This window comes from Solanum tuberosum, unplaced genomic scaffold (genome assembly GCF_000226075.1).
Source record: "Solanum tuberosum cultivar DM 1-3 516 R44 unplaced genomic scaffold, SolTub_3.0 scf00104, whole genome shotgun sequence".
In the NCBI taxonomy this organism is placed as follows: Eukaryota; Viridiplantae; Streptophyta; class Magnoliopsida; order Solanales; family Solanaceae; genus Solanum; species Solanum tuberosum.
Window position 1 is genome coordinate 1,349,459 of NW_006239030.1, and position 19,912 is coordinate 1,369,370.

Sequence of the window (19,912 nt, forward strand, 5' to 3'; positions counted from 1 at the left end):
AGTTTCCTGGATTTGGTGCTGTCATCTATGTCCCAGTAGTTCTTATATATTGAAACAGTTCAATTATTTTGGCAATGTGAGTTGAAAATGCCAAGCAGATTTGATGCCTGAAATGACATTGTATGTGGAGAATGAATGCTGCAATATTTCAGAGCAATACAATACAGAAAATAAATAAGACAGTGGAATCTGTTTGTAACACAGGTTTTGTAGTCTTTTAAGGTACATTTTCTGTAGGGATAGTAGCTGATATTCTCCCTCTTTCAATTAGAATATTACAAATTAACAACAAAATCAGGTACTGGTAACAGAAACTACACTCAGATGTGAAAAATAGAGAAAAAAGTGTAAAGGTTCAACGTTTTCACAGTAAGAGGAGAAATGCCATGAGTAGAAAGACTGCATGAGAGATTAGACCAAGCTGAAAAAGTATGTTTGCTGAACTATTATCAGGTGTAAAGCTTCCCTCCAGGTTGTTTGTGGTCAAAATTACGACTATCCAGTTGTCGTCAGAACCAATTCCAACACCAGTAAACTTGGTATCATTCAGAGAATTAGAATACTGGGACATTGTATAGTTGGAAAGAACGAGGTCTGGGACAAGGTTGGGAACACAAGCAGGCATTATCACTGCATCTCTGGTGGTTGTGACGTTCAATTTGCACTTGGATAGTAGATTAGGATAGTCAGAGAACTGAGGTTCAGTGCCAAGTACAGTATTGGCACCTGTTGTGTTTGTGCAGGGTTGATTTTTAAATTGGTCAGCCATTTCATCAGCAAGGCATTTTGCTTTGTCATTCTCGCGCAGAATTGTCAAATTCAGGGATGCCCTGTAGCTGTTAATACTTCTAAAAAGGTTGTCTTCCTCATCTGCACCAAGGTGGCAAATATGAAACTCCAAGTTCAGATATTGAACAATATAAAAGATGAAAAATTAGTCTCCTAAGGGGATATTATGTGGAAAAGACATCTAAAGTGCACTCACAATATAGTCTAGGAAGTGAATCAGACAGTGATAACTGATGTTCATGAAATGTTACAAGGCGTGGTGCATGCAGTTCAAGTTATTCCCTTAGTATACATGATACATCCCTCTCCATCCACACCACAAAGAACCCAAGAACAACAACATCATATCTAGTGTAATCCCACAATTGGGGTCTAGGAGGGTAGAGTGTATGCAAACCTTACCCATAACTTGGGAGGTAGGGAGGTAGAGAGGCTCTTTCCGATATTCCGATCAAGGAAAGACATATCAAAGCTGACTGAAGCAGAGATCATGGCAAAATACTATATAAAGCATGACAAAGCATACAGAAAAGATGAACAGTAACTAGACCACAGAACCCAAAAAGAAAAAAAACAGAACAACTCGACGCTGAAAAGAAATTTCTGCTAAAAGTTCTTTCCACGTTTCAATTAATATCCATTTCTCAAAGTAACACATTAACACACTCTCTCAGTCCAAGAGAGGTTTTCAGAATTGACTTGCTTGAGATACTGCTGAGTAAAAGTAGACCAGGTCACATGAATTTCTCTGATGGCATAAGATTTGTAGAAATGATCCACCATGATCTCAGCATATGGGTTGATAAAGATGATAAGAAGAACTGCTGATGTATAAGGCCAGTTTATCACTAAAGATCAAGAACCTACAAATGAGATATTATCCCTTATTTGAATATTGTTCCTTTAATAGCGCCCCATTTTACTAACGTAAGTTCTGCCACTTCCAAAATAATGGAGTGGCCTCATCGAGAAGAAATCACTTGCATTGAAGATCAAAACCCATCAAGCACCCAAGGGTGTAGCCTAATGGTCAATGAAGTGGGTTGACAACCATGAGGTGTCAAAAATAGTAGGTGATTTCTTCCTATTTGTCCTAGTCTTAGCCTTGATAGACAAAATTACCTGATACTTGTTGTTGATGGGAGGTGATAGATATCTCGTGGAATTAGTCGAGATGCACGAAACCATACCCCGACACCACAGTTATCAAAAGAGAAAGTAAGATTAGCTTTGGATTCAAGTCAGCTAACTTTTCCATGGATCATTTAGCTGAGGTAAAAATAATTTGATTCTTAGGTAAAAAAAAAAGGTAATTTAACAAACCTCAGAGATCTATCTAATTCATCAAATCATCCGGTATTTGGGAAGCAGATCTAGCCCTATCTGATAATATATAAACTTCAATAACTTAATTTTCCACTTGCTCAAAAGAAGCTCAATCTTTCTATAAACAGTAAATTGGAATACCATAAACTCAACACACAATCAGGATCCAAGAACTCTACTACTACTACTACTACAGTAAGCAAGCAAGCAAGATAATAAAGAATAAAGTTGAACTGAACAATCCCAAATCTTCAAAATAAAAAAATCTTGAAATGGGTCACGGCTATCAAACAACAATACAAACCAGATCTTCAAAAGAGGTAAATTTAAGAAGCTAAACACCTCATATGCAGAACCCGGTTAGCAATTAGAAATGATAATAAAAATAACAGCTTTGATGCAAAAATGAAGAATTAAAGTATAGTGAAAAATTACGTACCGTCAGATTTGACAAAAGAGAAGAGAAGGGAATTAAGAACAAGAAGAGAAAGTAAGAGATAACGTGGAAGCAACGCCATTGTTGATCCTCTACTTGTGATTGAGTTTTGAGCTTTCTGATTTTATAACAAAATCCAGGAAAAATCATGTATGGGGACTTGTCTACAGCACACACAATTAGAAAGCGGCGCACCACATGATGATACGACGTCGTTACCATGCTTGCTCTTATTTTTTTTAGAACATGTTTTTATTTTTTATTTTTTGGTTTTGATTTTGAAGCTCGAATAAATTCGAACCGCACATTACAGGATTCATTCGAAGGTGACGTTTTCAGCAAGAGTTTTTCCATACCTAAGGCTTGAATCGAGACCTCTATTTAAAGTGACACTGTTCCACCACAACACCACCATCCATGTTGCCATAAATATATTTTTTTTTCCACCAATTTGAATCTTGTGCTTTGAGAAGAAATTTCATTTTCTTTAGCGCAGTTTTCCATATTTACCAAGTCTTCTGCGTGTTTTTATTCAAAATAGATGGCTCCAAATAGTTGTCATTTACAAAAATTAAGATATAATTGAATTTGTATTTCTATTTTGTTGTTAGTGATAATTACTTTTAGAAGTAATAAACATTAATTAATTAGTATAGAAACTCTAATTGAAGAGCACACATAAACATATTTTAACATTGTGATTGTTTAGATTTATATCACCTGCTCCAACTAACTGTAGATATTATTATCAATTTTGAGTACTCAAATTTTTTAATTAAAGTATCCTTAAATTTGTTAATATGATAATCATTTTTAATATTCTTTTTCACACACAAACCAAATACTGATCAAAAAAAAAATTAGAAAAATATTTTCATTGAAAATGACTTCCTCAGTACCAAATTAATTAGTAATAAAATGTCTCATCTCCTAACCCAACTAAATTAATAGTAGTGTCTTTTCTTTAGTACCACGGCTGGAAATAATGAAAAGGAAATATAGATTATTTTTTAATGAGACTGTTGCTTAAGTTTTGTATTGTACAGAATATATGTTGAAATGATTTTTTAGTCGGTGCAAAAATCCAAAAAGTAAAATCATATTTTTTTATAGTCCTATCACTGCATCAATATTTTTTAACGGCAATTAATTAATAACAATAATTTAATTATTACTAAATATTTATTTTAAAAGGTAATTTTAGCGATAATTACATTTTAGCACTCTTTGTTAATGTCATTAAAGCTTATAGCGATATTGAATTCAATAACCATTAATTAATGTCGGTAAAATATTTAACATTTTTTGTTAATGTGTATATTTATTGCTGCTAAAAGTTATTTTTATGATAGTTATATATTATATTAGGTACAATATTTTGTTGCTCTAGGTTGTATTTTAGTAATAATATATGCATGCATCAAACTTGTGATTATTTAAGTAGACTATCCTACATTAAGTCCATAAAATTTTACTATGGTTTAGATTTAAATTTTAAATTTTAAAAAGGAAGAAATAGAAAAAGAAAAAATAGGAAATTTTAGAGTTTGTTTGGTGGTTCACAAATATTAGGTGTAGAATCAACGTCAAAAGGAAGCTATCAGATTATGACTACGACTCGTGGCCAAACAGAACCTCTAACAAACCCAAAGCTTTAATTCAATTTTTTTTATTAAGATTTTTCTTTTAAATGAAAATAATATAAAAGAGCAAGTAGATCTAGAAGTCTAGTTACCGTGAACTCAGTAACTTTTACAATTTTGCTCTGGTCGTATATATACATTAAAAAATCTATTAAGTATTTATCTAAGTAAAAATTCATATACTTATTCCTAAATTCACTTTTGTTTAGAATTGAGGTGTATTGAGACCTTTTTGGGTTCTAACTCTTGTAAATGGATGAGGTTGATATACAAACTAATTAACTCCAATTTTAAGCGTTTTTCTCAATATTTAGTTTTATGTACTACAAAAAAACCTTGGAAATTTTGTTGATATTTCAATTTAGACAGAACTTATAACATTTTAGTTTATTTTTCTTTCTTTACATGTCAAAATAGTAAAAATGTATAGCTAAAGAAGGGTGGATTCACTTTAATCCGTAGCTATGCACTTTCTTCTGTTTCATTTATTTTTCTAACTGTGTTGCATTGAAATTCGACTAATTCAAAGTTGGTCTACCTAGAAATCAATCGGGAGAAATTTTCTTTATCAATAATTCTTTCATACTCAAATTCAAAATCGAGAATTCTAATCAAACAAAAAGCAGCCTCATTCACTAATCACATCCTTTAGTGGTCTTGCTACCTCTATTTGTATCGTTATAATTGATGAGAAATGTTTTTATTCAGAAAATATCCTCCTTTGGATAAAAATGTTTTAAAAATAATAAATTTCACAAAGTAAACTATTTTTTCCTAGGTAAATATGTATATGCTTTAATTTACTATGACGAAATAATTTAATAATTCACATCAATTAACCACACAGTTAAGTGTTACTATTATTTATGTTCGAACACATTATACATCCATGATTTGATATAAATAAATTGCCTCCTTTTAAGTATGTGTTATCAAAGACCAGGAGTTTTATTTTTTATTTCTAGTCTTCAATTTATTTCCAAATTTACCCAATAATTCTGTTTGGCACCACCCCGAGGCCTGAACCTGAGTTGTCATTTAGATTATTTTTTAAAAGCATTTCTTGTTCTTTTAGGCTAAAATTATAATCATATATAAGTTCTTTACATCGTCAATTATATAAGTTAAATTGTCAAGACCAATTTGTTTACACCGTCAGCTATATAAAGTTAAATCGACGAGACAAATATCCTATCCTGTAATTTTAAGGAAACTCATTTTTATTGTACTAATTATTCTAGGAAATATATCATATGAGCAGGAAGATACCCAAAAATAAAAAAGGAGGCAAATTGGCGACTAGTTCCTGGGCTCTAGTTCACTCAAAATTCAATTTTTTTTTTAAAAAAGAAGAGAAATTTGGCATGATGTACCAAGTTTACTGTTTACCAACTAATGAAATTGATATTTATTAGTCCAATTTCGAAAAAAATGGCACAAAATGACTATTTATTACTTTTTCGACTAATAAAAGTAGCAAATATAAATAATAATAACCTATAAATTTTTTTAAAAATATTGAGTTTTCCCTCGCTCTCCTCCTAAAATCTCTCAATTTAATTCGTAAATATCTCAAATCCATTTACAAGAATCTCTACATGAGTAATATTTTACTAAATTTTCCAATTTTTTCAAAAATATTTAGTTTTTTTAAGCTTAAAATGTGTCGAAACAGTTTTGGATTAAGAAGTCAATTCTAAATAGGACTTGTACCTAAATATCAATCCCAAAAAAGGAATTAAATAATCAGAAGAGAGGCCTTAAGTTCGATATACAGAAACCAAAAGCATATTCTTATGCTTTACAAGTTATTATTTGCAAAAAGAAAAAACAAAAGAAGAAAAATCACGTAGATTTTCTCTTTTGAAAGTTCACATGAATTGGTGGATACAATTAAATTTGGATAACGCGGCCACTCCAACCAATAGTATGCCCCTTACCCCAACCCCAGTAAATATACCTTGTTGTTTCCAACTTCCTAGTCCTCAAGTTTCATTTATCAAAAAAATACACAAAAATAAACAGCCATTTCACTACTCTTGATTCTCAGAGAGAAAAAATGTCTGTGGCTGCTGACGGGAGATTCGCGCTACTTCATAGTAACCCTGCAGCACTGACAGGGAGAAACTTGAAGGTAGTGAAGTTTTGCAATGGAGAATTGATGGGGAAGAAACTCAAGTATACAAAATTTCAGTTAAGGAGTAATGTAGTGAAGCCTAATATCTGCATGTCACTTACAACTGATATTGCAGGTGAGGCTAAGGTGAGTCTTCTATATATGTATATCTTTGCTTCATTTACAATTTTGAATGAAGCATTGGTGACTACTTGGGAGTTAGATCAAATGAGCAACTTATGTTAAAACAACATACTTAACTAATCACAGTATCACACCATATCATTATGTAGTAAATTAAAATCTTGAATTCGTCTCGAACTTTACCTCTAAAAATGGCCATTTTGACTAACTGTTAAATGTGGACAGTTGAAGGATCTTGAAGCAAAGAAGGGCGATGCAAGGACAGTAGTAGCAATCATTCTAGGAGGGGGAGCGGGAACTCGTCTTTTCCCCCTCACCAAACGTCGTGCTAAGCCTGCCGTAAGTTTTCTTTTCAGATTATGAGAGAGATTATTACTACCAGTTTTGCAGAGCTATCTGCATCTCACCATTGAGTCATTATCAATTCGCTTCAGGTTCCAATGGGAGGAGCATATAGGCTAATTGATGTACCAATGAGCAACTGTATTAACAGTGGCATCAACAAAGTATACATTCTCACTCAATTCAACTCAGCCTCACTTAACAGGCATATAGCTCGTGCTTACAACTTTGGCAATGGGGTCACATTCGGAGATGGCTATGTCGAGGTAAACATACAACACCAATTTTTATTTTCTTAGTTTCAGGTTTTGATGATATTGGCAGCATCATGGCTGATAAGTTGTAGTACAGGTCTTAGCAGCAACTCAAACACCAGGTGAATTAGGTAAAAGATGGTTCCAAGGTACTGCAGATGCTGTGAGGCAATTTCACTGGCTTTTCGAGGTACACACATGGTCATATTGAATTGCAATATCCATAATTTAGTAATTTACCCTAATAACAGTGCAAACATCAATATATTCCAGAACTGCAATATTTCTGGAGAAGAATCGAAATGCATATATTCATACATCACAACAGGAGATTTCAATTATAGTCGACCTGAATATAATTGTTGATGACTTGATGGCATAGAAGTAAACTAAAGGGCCACTAATAGTTTTCATCCTCAACAAATTACCAATGCAAGATCAAGTTAGCTAAGTTTGTATCGGTTTAATTTCTTCCAGGGAACTTAATCATGAGGAAAATACAGCACAACAGCATGTAAATATAAGCAATACTTTTTCTACACTCAGCTATAGCCAACCCAAAATTAGCCTCATTATATGGTTTAGTCACAAACATGACACTAATTCTTGTAAACACTGAGTTTGCAATGTTCACACTGATTTTCCATAACTTAAGGATGCAAGAAGCAAGGACATAGAAGATGTGCTCATTCTCTCTGGAGATCACTTGTATAGAATGGACTACCTGCACTTTGTTCAGGTGAAGACTAGACTAAGCTATAAGTACTTACCTTGATTGATATCATATATCTGAAATCACCTATTACTCCACATTGATATTTCCATCTTCTTGACAGAGTCATCGGCAAAGTGGTGCAGACATTACCATATCAAGTTTGCCAATAGATGACAGGTAGCATTAGGAGGGATAATCTAGATACTATATAGGCTATTTGTTCCTCTCAACGATGGCATACTTTCTCAAAGACTGCTTTGAAAATCACTACAAGACATAATTTCTTCTATTGAATCACTTATGTTTTCATCATAGTCGAGCTTCAGATTTTGGCTTGATGAAAATTGATGACACAGGGCGGGTCATGTCCTTCAGCGAAAAGCCAAAAGGAGATGATTTGAAGGCGATGGTAATTCTTGAAAATTTGACAGTCTCAGCTTAATCTACTTTAAATTTTAAAGTTGTTGCAATCACTTGACAACAAGTACTGCAGGCAGTAGACACAACTGTTCTAGGATTATCTCCAGAAGAGGCTAAAGAGAAACCTTACATTGCTTCAATGGGAGTTTACGTCTTCAAGAAGGATATTCTCCTCAATCTTTTAAGGTATGTAACGAGTTTCTTCTATAGTACCCTTATTTAGAGGGTGTCATGGTCCTGTCAACATGCAAATGAGAGAAGCTTTGGAAAGAGGACAAAAAAAGCCAAGAAACTATATGCATCCAGCTGAATAGGGGTAGCTACACTCAAGAGAAGCAAATTGTGGTGCTTATTATAAAGCAGAAAGAGACCGCATAAAATCTTATGTTAACCCTGAGTTCCCTCATACTTTGTCTATAGTGACATGCTGAAGATATCAGGTAAAAGAATCATGAAATGATTACTCTTTGTCTTTTTAGATGGCGTTTTCCAACTGCAAATGACTTTGGTTCAGAGATCATCCCTGCCTCCACCAAAGAATTCTGTGTCAAGGTGTGTACCACTTAATTTCTGGTAGGCATTTATGCAAGACCTTATCTGTTTGTTTAAAAAGTTTTACTACTACATCCAATCTTGTTGTTTCCATCATAAGGCAAGATATTCTACGTGCAAGTGGTACTACATTGCAGTTCACGGGCTCACAATTTCTCTCCCCCTCTATTATCTTATTCCCCACCCCCACTGCTACCCCCACATGTCTTCATCGTCCCAAAAGAATTCAATTCACTATTTCGGTTATGGTTTCCTAAGCAGCTTAACTTCAACCTGTAAAAGCACGTTTTGCTTGATTTTGCAGGCTTACTTATTCAATGATTACTGGGAAGATATTGGTACAATCAGATCCTTTTTTAGAGCTAACCTTGCACTCACTGAACATGTAAGAATCAGAGAGCTATTATATGTTTTTTATAGTCTTTAAAGGGTTTATTTCTTCAAACAACCTGAGTAAGATGGAATCTGGCTATTGAACACCTGTCAATCAATCTTATTTGACTATTAAAAAAGATGGTCCGTAATAATCATATGATCAACTGTGTTTTTTTCTTTTTCCATTTCAGCCACCAAGATTTAGTTTCTATGATGCAACAAAGCCAATATACACGTCAAGGAGAAACTTACCTCCATCAGCAATTGATAATAGCAAGGTTCAAGACACAGATCCACTTTTTCAATCTTAAACAGATGCATCTTTAAATTTTCTTCCATTAACCATATTTCTTTGTTTCCAGATTGTTGATTCAATTGTATCACATGGTAGTTTCTTGACCAATTGCTTCGTGGAGCACAGTGTTGTCGGCATCCGATCCCGTATAGGCACCAATGTTCACTTGAAGGTTAGTCTAGTAAAACAGCTATTAAAAGTTCAGTATTATGCTTTTGAACAACAAAACCAAACATTGGTTCTCCAACTAGACTCCACGTGGATCCAACACAAGTACATTCGTGTTTCATATTAAAACAATTAGAACATACCATACAAACATATTAAGTACTTCTACGTTTACTTGATTTTTGTAATTGCTGCTAATTCAGCATACACTTGTTTGAAATCCATACAGGACACAGTGATGCTTGGCGCTGACTACTATGAAACTGATGCTGAGATTGCTTCACAGCTAGCTGAAGGAAAAGTGCCTTTAGGAATAGGAGAGAATACCAGAATAAAGTAAATCACTAAGATTAATCTCCTTTAGTGTTTATCAAGCGAGAAAATGAATGTGATTCTAATTTCATTTCTCACGTTATTTCAACTAATATGCAGAGATTGCATCATTGACAAGAATGCAAGAATTGGAAAGAATGTTGTTATTGCCAACTCAGAGGTATGACCCTCCCATACTCCCAACAACAGCAAGAGATCAAATTTTATCTTGTTATTACTGGGACTCACTTATTTTCCTCTGATACATCAATTTGCAGGGTGTACAAGAAGCAGACAGATCCTCAGAAGGATTTTACATCCGATCAGGCATCACAGTCATATCGAAGAACTCAACAATCCCAGATGGAACTGTGATATGACAAGTGTGACAATGTCTTTTTGTCTTTTCTTTCAAGTAGCATTGGCACCAAGAAAATTCTGAAATATGAGAAGTAAAAGTTTCAGATTATCAACTTTTCCACAAGCAAGTAAATATTGAACAACAAACCGATGATAAAAAGGGTTGTTTCTCCCATTGATGAATTTTGAACTAAGAATAAAATGTCTGTTCAAAGGTGAACATTTTCAATAAACTAGTTGACGACACTAACAAAATATGGTTTTCACAGTAATATTTTTTACTAGTTGGAAACAACTTTCTTCTAGTCAGAACTAAAGAAGGATAGGAAATTTAAACTTACAGGTAAGACTACTTAGTGCATCAAAACCTGTACAGCCTTGCACTAGATTGCTGCATTATTCAAATCTTTCCTCTGTTTTCTCACGTGTACTGCATCCTCACCAAACTGCTAGACTGGATCTTCTTTTGGGAATTTGAGGTGGTAAGTTAACAATTTAGTAAAGATAAAGGAACATAGGGTTAATTTTCTTGAAAGAGCACTTGAAGAGAACCATAAAATGTTGACATTTTACCAATTTGTTCATCAAAATGTCTACCTTAAATTGAAAAATTACTCAGCTGTTAGAACTTGAAAGAGCCAAAGGACTGAAATACTCTCTGATGTAATATTCTGAGCAAAATTAAGGGTGTATATGGTACAAAGGAAAATATGAAAATGTTATATTGGAAAATAAATGATTTTCTTATTCATTTTCTGGTGTTCGGTAAGTAAGCAAAAAAGTATTGTCCCAAATGCATTTATAAGTAATCTAGAAAAATGCTATGTGGGGTGGGGTGGGGTGGGGTAGGGGGCGTTAGGGATGGCAGGAGACAATGAACGTGAAATGTCATTTAAGAAACTTGTCTTTCTATTCCCACTAGAGAAGTCAATTTCGTAATAGAATATTTTCCAAAACATTTTGACCAACCAATCACGGGAGGACTGAATTTTTTGTTCCAGAATACCATGCACACCCTAATTGGTCATATCAGCCGTTTATTTATCTTTTCCTTGGTTTAGAAAAGAAAACAGCAAGAGAGAGGCAGAGATGACTTTTGAGGCCAACAATTATGGAGAAGAACTCAATGCACAGTTAAAAGAATAATTGTTCACAACAGAACATTAATTCATTTTCGAATCTCTGTAACACAAACCGCTCTTCCACTGTTATAATGCTGGTAACAAAACATTTTTTATCTGAAAATGGTTTTCTTCCAGTTCTTCCAGCTCGATGGAGATAATTCACTGCATCTTTTGGGATATCAAAATTGTATATATGTGTTGTCTCTGGTAGATCAACACCTCTAGCTGCTATATCTGTTGCCACCAATAAATAACCTCCTCCTCCTCCTCCTCCTCGAAGCTCCTGTATCCCAAGAACATATAAACCACACACTAAGATAGGAACAAGAATTACAATCTGGCAGCAACACAAAAATTAGTTCACCATTTCCTGGAATCTAAAATGATAAATCGACCAGATACCAATAATATCTCAGCAGAACTTACAGATAAGGATGCAGCCCGTTGATTGAAATTCATATCTTCCTCTAGAAGAGAGACGTCAGAAAATCTCCCACGAGAGGACTTTAGAAAATCTACCAAAAGAGTAGTTGGTGGTGCACTTCCTGCCTTTTTTGACTTCCCAGACTGCTCAAAAGTTAACATTAGAATTAAGGTATGCAATTGCTATAACACTAGAAAATCAAAGTTGCATAGATAAGTAACATTCATTTTTTCAAATTATCTATGAGACTATGACCGTGGTTCTTTCCAATTTATTCAATTAGACATGTGATTTACAGACAACTGATTTTTCTTTGAAGTAAGGTCTGATTTCTTCTGATGTTAAAGAGAGCATAAATCCAAAACATAACAAAGGGAAGGAAAATGAACTTTTAAAATTCCAATAGGGGAAGTTTACACGTTCAATTTATACATAAAGTTGAAAAGAAGCTACTAAACATACAGATGCATCCCCTTAATGATATTTAGAAGTTCTACGTAGCACCCCAAATAACACCACATTTAGAAAGACACATAAAGGAAGCATAAGAAACGTTCCCAGCAAAGTGCAACTTCTTGCAGCTCCTGCGCAGGGGGGGTGAGAATTATCACATAGCTTTTCTCTACAAGATCATTCTGGAAACTCAGCCTACCTCTAAATTTGAGAAGTTTCTGGTGTATGCTTTCAATGATTATGAATAAAGAGGGGTGTCAATACTTGAAAGTGATCAATATCACAATTAATCCCACTATATAAGGAATTAAGGTTCCCAATCGCTCATAACGAAACACAAAAAATAATTATTGTACAGAGACTTAACAGGGTTGAAGATACTAACTTGCTCACTGACAAATATTATGGCAGATCCAGGTGAATCTGTCTGCAATAAAGAGAGTAACATTGGATTCTTTTCCGTTCTGTTGCATACCTGACACATGAAAAGTTAAAAAAATTAGACATTCATGGAAATGGAAATAAAACAACCAAGGAACATAGTAAGTAGTTTCCAGCAACATGAAAGAGAATGATCTAATTACAGGTACTTTTTCAGTATGGCAGTTCCATCCCACACCAGTTAACAAAAAGATTGCTGATTTTATTTATTCTATGCTTGTTGGGGATTGTTCCATCTAATACTTCTAGCCAGTTCTAGGATACCGTAAAACTGTGAAAGTGAAATTAACAAAAATTTAGAGTGACAAGTAATGAGCTTATTCCAGTAAATGGAATTTGTAAGTGAGTTAATTTGCAAGAAAAGAAAAGTAAAGAGAGTTGTAGAAGTTTATGATAGTATCACCACAAATCTATGATGGAGGCATGAAGGCATCGGCTCTACTGAATTCACATGGACGTGAACTACATCAGCCTGTCATTATAAATTAGATAAGTACGCCTGTGATGCGATTATCAGAAGATCATAACAAAGTCATAGAAAGAGAAATCATGTCAAAGATACTTGTTCCAGCTTACCCTGGTCCATTTTTGCTGCATACAGTCGTACAAAAATCTTCTGTGCTGGGGAATTGAAGCACTAGCAAAGATCGTTTGACGGTTCTTGCTGGATGAGTAGGATGTCAACAGCCTTTTAAGAGAGCTGACTTCTTTTGAAGAATTGAACATGAAATCAACCTAAAATATGTAAAATGAAGATAAACAACAACAAATACGACTCAATCCCAAACAAGTTGGAGTCAGGTATGAGAATCCCTATTAACTTTGTTCTTCATTTAATAAACTCAACTCATGTTATCATCATAACAAAAGAATAATCCAAAAATAAGTGAAATATACATAAATAATAGTAATAACAATGACATTATTAAAAGTTCTCTATATTGTTACTGGCATATCAATCAATGATAAGGTCACACTCCTAGAAAAGCAATAGGTTCAAACCAATGCATCAAACAATAGCGTAGCACTGGTCTCTTTTTTTTTATTGATTCAATACAATAGGGGAAAAGGTGGAGGATTTGTGGCTTAGGTCGCAGGTTCAAGCCCCACACCATGCAAAGCAAAGCCCGGTATTTAAGTGGAGAAGGGTAGAGGGGCGGGCCCATTATCCACTGAGTTTAGAAGGCTGTGATTAGTCCAAAGGGCGGGTCACAGACGGATTTCTCGGTTTAAAAAAAAAAGGTAGAGACAAACTATCAACTCCTCTGCGCGCTCAGCATACATCTTCCATGTGTCTTTCTTGTGGCGGGAACTAACAAGATTACTATTCTCAACTACTAGATGCTATTGGATCTTTTTCTTCATCGTGCTCTATCTTTAGCTAAGTCTGCATAGATTCCAAGAAATTGTTAACTTTTCTAGACAACTTTCTTCTATGTGATTTTAGGTCTACTTCATCCCCTTTTTAACACATTTCTCACCAGAGTTCACACCTACAAATCGGTGCAATAATGAACATGTATTTCTGTTTTAAGCATTGAGTTGAAGTTGAGCAAAATAGTTGCACAATACAAGCATGCATAAGATTCACTTGTTATGACTTATGAGGCTTAGGAATAGATAAATTACATAGTTTGTCATCACTTGTTCATGATATAGAATTTTCCAAAGAATATATTATTGTAGTTGTGATTTTACAAATGGAAAGGAAAAATATAGAAAAGGGAAGTTATAGCGACATTGGTAGCATGTTTTTTCAATTGCTGAGCAGCATCCATATGCTGATGCTATTAGTCTCACTCTTCATGGGATCCCATTCAAATAAAGGATCAACACAGGCAAAGAGAAAATATATGATAGAAAATGCATCTTGATTACCTCATCAACAACAAGTACTTGGCAGGTATCCAGCTTCAAAATATGTTTCTCAAGCATTTGACACAAACTTCCTATAGTTGCAACAACAATGGTGGGTGGCTCAGCCTGTAATGGCACAAACATCTCAGAGTCACACCTCGTAAAAATATGCTGAAGCTTCCTCTTAATTTCTGGGAAAAAGAGCAGTAATAAACAAAACAGAGGTGTTGAGAGAGAGGCAACAGAAGTAAGAACGAGTTGACAGACTATCATGAAAAATAAAATTGCAAAAGTACAGAAAATGAGCTAAAGCTCCACAATAATACCTTTAAAAAGATAAGGTGTACTCCCTCAATACCACCTTACAAAGAAAACCTACAGACCAAGTCTAAGCCTTTTCTTTTTGTGTGTGTGTGTGAGAGAGAGAGAGAGATGATGGATATCAGTAGTGTTTCAGCTGTACACTAAATTTGTTTCACGCGGTTCTGAACTAATCTCTTAGTTTTACGCACAATTGCACATATGAATTTGAAAATTACACGCTTTATATCATTCCCGCAGTGAAGAATGTAAACTTCAAGATGCAAGATAGAGAACAACAACAACAACAATAATACACACCAAATGAGAATGAAACTTGGACAAAATACAACAAAGTATCAAAGGTTTACTAAGAGGATCCCAGAAAAAGAAAAATTAAAACTTAATTAAGAGTTCTGATGTCAAGATATTCATGTGAGGCAAGTAGACGAATTTAAAAAAGAGACTCTGGGGATGCATGAATACTGATTTAAACTTTTCTCAATCAAGGACATGAAATTTACAAGCAACATTAAAAGTGTCTGTACCTTTAGCCAACTCTTGTGTCGTTTCAACATCCCCCCATCTAGAAGAGCCATAACAGTGCATGATTTCAGTCCTGATTCATGTTCTGAAGGATTTGCAGCAAGCATCCGAGCAACTTTTGTAACCTAGATAAAGCAGAAAACAATGTCAGTGCATCCCTAATGTTCCTACTTTCAGCAAACATACATTATAAATGGAAAGAAAAAAGGAATAACTCCACAAAAACTTACTTGCATACCAAGCTCCCTAGTAGGCACCACGATCAATGCTTGTACTGCTGACCTTTGACTGTCAACGACTGACAATACTTGGAGCAGGTATGCCAAGGTTTTCCCAGAACCTGTCTAGTGGGTTAATAGAAAGAAAAAGCAACTTCAATTTCATTAACAATACAGGAGGCCAGTTGGAAATGGGAGAAACTGAGAAGAGAATAAGAAAAGGAAAAATGATTAAAAATGGTCAATGAATTGTTCTATTGCTAAGAACTTGTAGTTCTGGTCTCTTTACATTTCATGTTTTCAACTTCTACATTTCTCCTACTATGAAACTTGGAAGTTGGAACTTTTAAGTGCCCTTTTAGCAGTTCGTTTTCCCTGATAAAAAACAATCACATGATGGATATCATTTAAATGATGAAATGTCAAGCATAATTAAGAAGACAATTCAGCCCTCACTATTGGATATGAGGAGTGGGACACAACGAAACAATAAAAGAACAGAAAGGACATATACTAAAATTGATAAAAATTTGTAACATCCACATTCCAACCCCTAGTATCTGTAAGAATATGCTCAACAGTACATAGTACTATAATCACCCAATGGCATTTAAAAGAGATTGTGCTTAGGTCAAGAATTTTGTTCGCCTACCCAGAGTAACTCACAATTTACTAAACAATAGATGCTACAAAGGATGGTAGAATGGCTTCAAAGAACATTGAAGTTTGAGAAAAGTGATACAGCACCCAATAAATAAATTATTATTGCAAGAAAATTCAGAAGCAATGCATAAAGCATGTCTTCAATACAAAGTCCTCCCCACATAAAAACATCAACAATCATGCAGTCAAGTTTCAACAGTTACAACACTGAAGCAACGTTCCAAAAGTATGTATCAACCTGAGCATGAAGCACACAATCACGTCCAGAAAAGAGGAAAGGCAATGCCTGTAGCTGCACTTCTGTAGGTATCACATATCCAACCTCTTCTGCCCTGCAGTTTGAGCTCCATGTATCAGTTTTTCCTTAGAGCCAACCTTTTAAATAACACAATTCTATACATAAATAAAAAATCTCACTTTCATTTTTTTCCTTGAAAAATCTGGAGAAAACTATCATTTCAAGCAATTTCTACAAAAAAATTCTGCTGCCTTTATTACGAAACAAAAAGTTCAATCACTCTATATTCAGAAACTTCAAACATATACTACAACGATTTCCAACAAATATTGCCTAAAGCTTAAAAATTTAAAAATTACTTAGATAATTACTTCACAAGCAAAATTTAATCTATTTTAATCAAAATTTGGAGCTTATGAAGTACTAATTACTTTAAAATCACACTTTCCAGTTTCGACAGGCTAAATTTCTGTATAAGTACTTTGCAAGTATCAATTGAATCAATATTTGAAGAAAAATTCTGTAGCATTAACATTATCCTTCTGGAAAATTCCGGAATATCAACTATCAAAGCAATGTGACAAATTGAAGAGTGAAGCATTAAGGAACATAATCTTACCGGCGAATCACGTGCTCTTGCACGTGACCATAACAGAGTTCCCGGAGCGTTGTCGTTGATGAATCCTTCGTTAGAGTTGTAGTTTCAACATTGGATGAGCTGAAGGAAACTCTCAAAGGCTTTGGATAGAACAAAAGTTTCGGAGTTCGATAGGTAACGTTAGGGTTAATCGATGAAGTCCATGAAAGAGTTTGCAGTTGAGTTGCAGAGAAATACGCCATTCGGGAAGAAGGAATTGGACTCGACAAGTGTACAGAGGTTACCTGAAGAAGATGAAACAAAAGGCGACGTCGATTGTGAGGCTGAGGTGTGCAAAAATATTCATTTTCTAGAATTTTGGGACAAAATGAAATTACTTCAATTAAATAGTATTAAATCTTTTATATAAAATGATTTTTTTTCCATAATTTTACAAATCGTATCAAGATCAAGATCTGTAAATCTTCCTTTTTACAAAAAAGAAACTATCTAACTTTTGAAAAGGTGTATCTAATAAATTTTCAATTTTATATTATTTTAATATCTTATGACGAAGTAATTTTCAATACCTTCAAAGAAACTGAAAATTGATAACTCAATATTGAATACTGATATTTAAAATCTAAAATAATCTTAACATAGTATGCGAGATCGGCACGATCCACTACAAATAATTAATTCTTTAAAAAAATGTACTAATTAAATAAGTTAAGAGTACAAAATTCATATTCAAAATTAGAAAAATCATGAATCCAAAGTAGATTTGACCCTCATTCTTGTTAACCACAATTGTAGGTTAGCAAGCTACCATGGTTAAATGTGATGTAGTTAGAAAAGTTAGTTAGAGTTAAAGCTAAGTCAGCAAGTTAGTTAGGAGTTTGTTAGTTGTCAGACTAACTACTCTGCCTATAAATACATGCTCCATATGGGTGAAATGTAAGCTGAAATAATGCATCAATAAACAATTTTCTTTCTCTCTTGCTTTCCTGTATCTCATCTGCATTTCATTAGCTTAGTGTTGTGTAGTTTACAAGCTCCATTAATGGAGTTGACATGGTATCAGAGCACAACACGATCCTAGGGAAGTGAAGATCACCAGCAGAAGTAGCAGAGGTGCTTAGATTCGAAGTTGAAAGTCCTCCAAAGTCGCAAGTAAGCATCAATTTTTTCTAAGCTGAGATCCATGGAAAATCCAGCTAAAATTGCTGCAAACCTGCATTCAAATGCAACACAAGGACATTCAACTGGTGGATCGATGAATTTCATAGTTCCTACCATTGATCACAATCACCTACTGTACCTACAGCCTAACTATACTCCAGGTAACCTCATCTCTCTTCAGCTTACTGGCTCAGAGAACTATGCTATTTGGAGTAGATCTATGCGTATAGGACTGATAGGAAAGAGTAAACTAAGGTTCATAGATGGTCGATTTCCTAAGTCTAAATTATCTACTGAACTGTGTGATATATGGGGAAAATGTAATGTTGTAGTGCTCTCATAGATCATGAATGTTGTGAGGCCTGAATTACTTAGCAGTATAGTATACAGTGGAGATGCTCATAAAGTGTGGTGTGATCTAAGAGAAAGGTTCGATAAAATCAATGGAGCTCATGTGTTTCAACTTCATAAGGAAATACACAGCTTAACTCAGGGAACAATTTCAGTGACTGATTACTACACTACACTTAAAGTACTTTGGAATGAGTATGACTCTATTATGCCATGTACAAGATGTAATTGTCCTGAATCTAAAAAATTCCAAGAGCATTGTGAGTATCAAAGGGTACTGGAGTTTCTGATGGGGCTAAAAGAGACCTACTCAGCAGCTAGGGGTCAAATTTTGATGTAGTCTCCAACTCTTAATCTCAATAAAGTGTTTTCTCTAGTTATAGATCATGAAAGTCAGAGGAACTTAGCAGGTCATGAAGTCTCTCTTTCTAAGATTGTTGAGAGTACAACTATGTTCATTCAGAAAGGAGGAAATAGTGGTAACTCAGGTAGAGGTCAGCCTGATAATGTTCCTTTTGGACATCAACCAAGAGGTAATGGTGGTAATCCAGGGAGAGGTCACTATGACAGTTAATATAATTCAAACAGAACTCAAAAGCCTCTCATTGTATGTGAAGTCTATGGGTTCAAAGGACATACCAATGATCAGTGTTTCAAGGTCAAAGGATATCCAGTTGGCTGGAAGTCAAAGAGGCAAACTGGTAATATAAGTTCTTTTGTTAATTATGTTGAAGCTCTTAATCCTGCAGGATTCATACCTACTGGAGAAAATTTGCCAGCTAACCTGCCCTCTACATATCCTGCAACCTTCTTTACATCAGATCAGTATAATCAAATCATGTAACTTCTAGCTAAAGAAAGTGACACTGGTGGAGATTCATCAACTAAGGTTTCTACAGCAGGTAGAATTCGATCTGCACTAGTAACCAAACATGTAGATAAGGAGTGGGATCATTGACATATGAACTTCTAATCATATGACATCGAAGGTTGACATTTTAAATCAATTCACTATTGTTCCTATAACTGAAAGAAGGTAGGTTAATCTACCCAATGGGAATGTTGTGTCAGTGTCACATATTGGTAGTACTACTGTTCTTGGGGATAATGTGATTGGAAATGTTCTCTTTGTGCCTAACTTCAAATGCTTATTGTCTATGTCACAATTAACAAAGGAACTCAATTGCATGGCTGTGTTCTTCCTTGAATTATGTGTTTTACAGGATCTCTTAAGGGACAAGTCAAGGGGATTGATAGAGAAGATCAAGGTTTCTACATCCTAAAGATGACT

The 19,912-nt window shown here is 34.5% G+C and overlaps 3 protein-coding genes across 4 annotated transcripts; 1 reads left to right on the plus strand and 2 right to left on the minus strand.

The window, feature by feature from the left end:
- Positions 1-146: 146 nt before the first annotated feature.
- LOC102582402 (uncharacterized GPI-anchored protein At5g19250-like) lies at positions 147-2,695 on the minus strand. The gene is made up of 2 exons (XM_006349159.2): positions 2,555-2,695; positions 147-870 (listed from the first exon to the last, which is right to left on the minus strand). The coding sequence occupies exons 1-2, from the start codon at positions 2,631-2,633 to the stop codon at positions 365-367; spliced, it is 585 nt and encodes a 194-aa protein (XP_006349221.1). The 5' UTR covers positions 2,634-2,695; the 3' UTR covers positions 147-364.
- Positions 2,696-6,295: 3,600 nt separating this feature from the next.
- Positions 6,296-10,454, plus strand: LOC102582750 (glucose-1-phosphate adenylyltransferase large subunit 3, chloroplastic/amyloplastic-like). The gene is given in 19 exon segments (NM_001288466.1): positions 6,296-6,457; positions 6,680-6,693; positions 6,695-6,697; positions 6,700-6,793; positions 6,889-7,062; positions 7,148-7,240; positions 7,706-7,789; positions 7,887-7,942; positions 8,081-8,174; positions 8,259-8,324; positions 8,327-8,329; positions 8,331-8,371; positions 8,665-8,737; positions 9,042-9,122; positions 9,304-9,390; positions 9,475-9,579; positions 9,805-9,911; positions 10,008-10,068; positions 10,166-10,454. Coding segments are annotated over 19 exon segments (1,440 nt in total). The 5' UTR covers positions 6,296-6,355; the 3' UTR covers positions 10,268-10,454.
- A 922-nt stretch (positions 10,455-11,376) lies between these two features.
- LOC102583081 (DEAD-box ATP-dependent RNA helicase 58, chloroplastic) lies at positions 11,377-17,477 on the minus strand. 2 transcript variants are annotated; one of them, XM_006349161.2, is made up of 10 exons: positions 17,131-17,477; positions 16,512-16,605; positions 15,623-15,736; positions 15,395-15,517; positions 14,568-14,672; positions 13,266-13,424; positions 13,093-13,161; positions 12,634-12,723; positions 11,798-11,938; positions 11,377-11,654 (listed from the first exon to the last, which is right to left on the minus strand). In XM_006349161.2, the coding sequence occupies exons 1-10, from the start codon at positions 17,349-17,351 to the stop codon at positions 11,382-11,384; spliced, it is 1,389 nt and encodes a 462-aa protein (XP_006349223.1). In that variant the 5' UTR covers positions 17,352-17,477; the 3' UTR covers positions 11,377-11,381. The 2 variants fall into 2 exon arrangements, with proteins under 2 accessions (XP_006349223.1, XP_015164992.1); XM_015309506.1 differs by lacking the exon at positions 17,131-17,477 and adding an exon at positions 15,900-15,985 and having other exon boundaries at positions 15,623-15,732; positions 16,512-16,574.
- Positions 17,478-19,912: the final 2,435 nt, after the last annotated feature.

What these genes read in the sequence shown, in the direction of transcription:
- LOC102582402 (XM_006349159.2), bottom strand. Translation starts at nt 2,633, where the DNA reads ATGGCGTTGCTTCCACGTTATCTCTTACTTTCTCTTCTTGTTCTTAAT. An exon ending in CTCTTTTGTCAAATCTGACG is followed by an intron (nt 871 to 2,554) that starts GTACGTAATTTT and finishes ACCTTGGTGCAG; the next exon opens with ATGAGGAAGACAACCTTTTT.
- LOC102583081 (XM_006349161.2), bottom strand. Translation starts at nt 17,351, where the DNA reads ATGGCGTATTTCTCTGCAACTCAACTGCAAACTCTTTCATGGACTTCA. An exon ending in CAAGAGCACGTGATTCGCCG is followed by an intron (nt 16,606 to 17,130) that starts GTAAGATTATGT and finishes CTCAAACTGCAG; the next exon opens with GGCAGAAGAGGTTGGATATG. An exon ending in AACGGGCTGCATCCTTATCT is followed by an intron (nt 11,655 to 11,797) that starts GTAAGTTCTGCT and finishes CTTGGGATACAG; the next exon opens with GAGCTTCGAGGAGGAGGAGG.